General features: G+C 41.9%; 1 protein-coding gene across 1 annotated transcript; it reads right to left on the reverse strand.

The window, feature by feature from the left end:
- Window positions 1-276: 276 nt before the first annotated feature.
- LOC133619796 (major intrinsically disordered NOTCH2-binding receptor 1-like) lies at window positions 277-3,148 on the reverse strand. The gene is given in 3 exon segments (XM_061981056.2): window positions 277-623; window positions 2,722-2,970; window positions 3,014-3,148. Coding segments are annotated over 3 exon segments (585 nt in total). The 3' UTR covers window positions 277-422.
- Window positions 3,149-4,710: the final 1,562 nt, after the last annotated feature.

A 4,710-nucleotide genomic window follows, 5' to 3' on the forward strand; every position in this document is an offset into this window, starting at 1 on the left:
GCCTTTAAGGTTTATCGGCGCTCTGTACTTCTCCCTACGTCCGTGTACACAGCGGCGTTTTAAAAAGTCATAAATTTTACTTCTTGAAACGGATACCGATAATTTCCGATATTACATTTTAAAGCATTTATCGGCAGTCCGATATTATCGGACATCTCTAGTAAAAAACGTCCCAAATTGGGCACATTCCAAAGGGTTTGGTAGAAGTATAAAGGAAGGCTAGATTGTAAACATAGTTTATTCAAATCAATTTTACAACTGAACTGAACTGGGCTCACAAAGTTGTTTACATGCCAAGCAACATGTACAGACTCTGAAGTGTATATTTTTCATAACTACATTTTGCAACGCATATTAAAAAAAACCTCATCTAAACTCTTGTCATTGTTTCCCAAATGAACTGGAACCAAGACCATTTTCAATCAGACTTTCTTCTCTAGCACCACAACTGGGACCACGATGACGACAATAATGACACTAATAGACAAACCGATGATAAGAATTAGTTTGTGGAGTTTTTTCCGTCGCTGTTCGGCCTGTGTTTTCTTCAGTAATGCATCAAATCCTGGTGTGTACAGATCCTCCAGCCAAAAGTCCAGATCTTTTGGTGTCTTCTCTTCATCCTAGGTGAGCAACAAACAAGAACATATACATCATTTACAGAGCATTAGGAAGATTATGTACCACAAAAACCTTAATTTTACACCTCAGTTGCAAGAGTATGATAACAGATAATTTACAGTTGCCAAAAGATTTACGACAAATCACACAAAATAAAAATACAACATAACTATTGTGATGAGTATAAATATACAAATGATTTACGTTATTCCTCATCAATGGCTGCAGTTTTAATCTGGACAATTTAAGAGAGTTCAATGAAATGAAGCCTTTTCATCCATCCTTCCATCCATTAATTCACCGGGAAAAGAGGCAGCATTTACATGTTAGAGATGTTGAAGTGTGATGATAATCGTTCATTGTCTCTCTTTTACCAACAAATGTTAGCGCTATAGATCACAAATGGTCTTTATATGCACGTGTAAATGTGTTGGAACATTGATTAATGTTTAAGATGGACAAACACTTTTCAATTGTCAAGCATTCAAGGAAAATGTCTGCAACGACAGAGCAGACAAGAAGGTTTTTGGTGGTGTTTTTATCTACATCAAAAAGCAACATCAGTGTGTAAAGGATATCCCCACATGGGCTTAGGAACACTTCAGAAAACCACTGTCAGTAACTACAGTTGGTTGCTACATCTGTAAGAGCAAGTTAAAACTCTACTATGCAAAGCAAAAGCCATTTAAATAAATAAATAAATGGGTTATACTTGTATAGCGCTTTTCTACCTTCAAGTTACTCAAAGCGCTTTGACAGTATTTCCACATTTACCCATTCACACACACATTCACACACTGATGGCGGGAGCTGCCATGCAAGGCGCTAACCAGCAGCCATCAGGAGCAAGGGGTGAAGTGTCTTGCCCAAGGACACAACGGACGTGACTGGGATGGTAGAAGGTGGGGATTGAACCCCAGTAACCAGCAACCCTCCGATTGCTGGCACGGCCACTCTACCAACTTCGCCACGCCGTTTTTATCAACAACACCCAGAAACGTCGCCCGCTTCGCAGGGCCCGAGCTCAGCTAAGATGGACTGATGTAAAGTGTAAAAGTGTTCTGTGGTCTGACGAGTCCACATTTCAAATTGTTTTTGGAAACTGGACATTGTGTCCTCTGGACCAAAGAGGAAAAGAACCATCTGGACTGTTATAGGCGCAAAGTTCAAAAGCCAGCATCTGTGATGGTATGGGGGTGTATTAGTGCCGAACACATGGGTAACTTATACATCTGTGAAGGCACCATTCATGCTGAAAGGTACATACAGGTTTTGGAGCAACATGTGTTGCCATCCAAGCAACGTTATCATAGACGCCCCTGCTTATTTCAGCAAGACAATGCCAAGCCACGTGTTAGAACAGTGCGGCTTCATAGTAAAAGAGTGCGGGTACTAGACTGGCCTGCCTGTAGTCCAGACCTGTCTCCCATTGAAAATGTGTGGCGCATTATGAAGCCTAAAATACCACAACGGAGACCCCCGGACTGTTGAACAACTTAAGCTGTACATCAAGCAAGAATGGGAAAGAATTCCACCTGAAAAGCTTCAAAAATTGGTCTCCTCAGTTCCCAAACGTTTACTGAGTGTTGTTAAAAGGAAAGGCCATGTAACAAAGTGGTAAAAATGCCATTGTGCCAACTTTTTTGCAACGTGTTGCTGCCATTAAATTCCAAGTTAAAAGTTTTATTTCTCAGTTCGAACATTAAATATCTTGTCTTTGCAGTTTATTCAATTGAATATAAGTTGAAAAGGATTTGCAAATCATTGTATTCTGTTTTTATTCACGAATTACACAACGTGCCAACTTCACTGGTTTTGGGTTTTGTACATGAACTGGTTTACGATCACATCATCCAGATATGTTAACCCTAACGTCATTAAGTAATGTTCATGGGTTTTAAAAGGCTAGTTCAAGCAAATAATAATCATATTTTTAGATGTGTGGCGGTGACGTCAGCTTTTGGGTAGAGCACAGCGCCCTTCAGGAGTTTAATAATAATAAATAAGTCATGTTGAAGACCAAAACATTCCCCAAATAAATACTTTCTTCCAGCCAGTTAGTACATTTCTGTCTTTGCACAAATTACTGCTCTTCATTACCTGTAAAACGTCTGTGGTTCTGCCATGGCTGCTTTGTGTTGTGTATTCCTTGATGGTCCATGAAGGTGTGTATTGCTTGATGTGCGTTGTATGATCCGTCACGGCGTACAGAGGGTTGCTCTTAATGTGGGACTGCAGGCGGCCAGGAGTGACGTGTTGCTCATGAAATCGTTCTGCAAACATCACAGTGTGGTCTTGGGAGGACGACGACCCCCTTTCCATCTTTGCTCTTTTCTCCAACACATTCTGCTAGTAGGAGAGACTTCATTGTGCAATAACGTAACACAAGTACATGCCACACAACCTGAGAAGACACATTATTTCAGGTCTTAACTTCAAACATCTGGTGAGTTACCGGCAGCGTCCGGACGTCCAACCGGAGGAACTTCTGGGGGTTGTTGTTGTTCGGTAGAACAGAAATGTTCATTCTGACTCAGTTGCAGCATTCACACTGTCACGTTAGCTGGGTGGATTTTTTTTTACAGACAGTAATGATATATTTATGAGCCTGGATCACTTACAAGTGTGTGTCATTCTATCTGACCACTGAAGAGATGATCAACGTGTGTACTTTACAATACACTAGTACTTTAACTTAAAGGCCTACTGAAACCCACTACTACCGACCACGCAGTCTGATAGTTTTTATATATCAATGATGAAATCTTAACATTGCAACACATGCCAATACGGCCGGGTTAGCTTACTAAAGTGCAATTTTAAATTTTGGGCGAAATATCCTGCTGAAAATGTGTCGGTATGATGACGTCAGCGCGCGACGTCACGGATTGTGGAGGACATTTTGGGACAGCATGGTGGCCAGTTATTAAGTCGTCTGTTATCATCGCAAAATTCCACAGTATTCTGGACATCTGTGTTGGTGAATCTTTCGCAATTTGTTCAATGAACAATGGAGACAGCAAAGAAGAAAGCTGTAGGTGGGAAGCGGTGTATTGCGGCCGACTGCAGCAACACAAACACAGCCGGTGTTTCATTGTTTACATTCCCGGAAGATGACAGTCAAGCTTTACCATTGGCCTGTGGAGAACTGGGACAACAGAGACTCTTACCAGGAGGACTTTGAGTTGGATACGCAGACACGGTACCGTGAGTACGCATGCAGCTGCGGCTTCCAAACATTTGATCGCTTGCCCGTATGTGCGTGCCGCTATGTGCATGTCACGTACGTAACTTTGGGGACTTTGGGGAAATATATGTGCTGTATGAACTTTGGAGAGGTGAACGGTACTTTGGGCTGTGGGATTGAGTGTGTTGTGCAGGTGTTTGAGTTGTATTGGCGGGTTATATGGACAGGAGGGGGGAGGTGTTTGTTATGCGGGATTCATTTGTGGCATATTAAATATAAGCCTGGTTGTGTTGTGGCTAATAGAGTATATATATGTCTAGTGTTTATTTACTGTTTTAGTCATTCCCAGCTGAATATCAGGTCCCACCCACCCGCCTCTCACAGCATCTTCCCTATCTGAATCGCTCCCACTGCCCTCTAGTCCTTCACTCTCACTTTCCTCATCCACGAATCTTTCATCCTCGCTCAAATTAATGGGGAAATTGTCGCTTTCTCAGTCCGAATCGCTCTCGCTGCTGGTGGCCATGATTGTAAACAATGTGCAGATGTGAGGAGCTCCACAACCTGTGACGTCACGCGCATATCGTCTGCTACTTCCGGTACAGGCAAGGCTTTTTTATCAGCGACCAAAAGTTGCAAACTTTATCGTCGATGTTCTCTACTAAATCCTTTCAGCAAAAATATGGCAATATCGCGAAATGATCAAGTATGACACATAGAATGGACCTGCTATCCCTGTTTAAATAAGAAAATTGCATTTCAGTAGGCTTTTAAGAGTTGTGTTGGTTTTGACGGAACTCTTCACGCAAAACACTTGTTTCTCAAACCAATGTGCGTTTTCTCATTAAATACATTTTACCTGCACTCCACTTGCAGTCTCTGCATCCTGGGGTCACATCCGT

Source organism: Nerophis lumbriciformis, linkage group LG20 (genome assembly GCF_033978685.3).
Source record: "Nerophis lumbriciformis linkage group LG20, RoL_Nlum_v2.1, whole genome shotgun sequence".
NCBI classification, from domain to species: Eukaryota; Metazoa; Chordata; class Actinopteri; order Syngnathiformes; family Syngnathidae; genus Nerophis; species Nerophis lumbriciformis.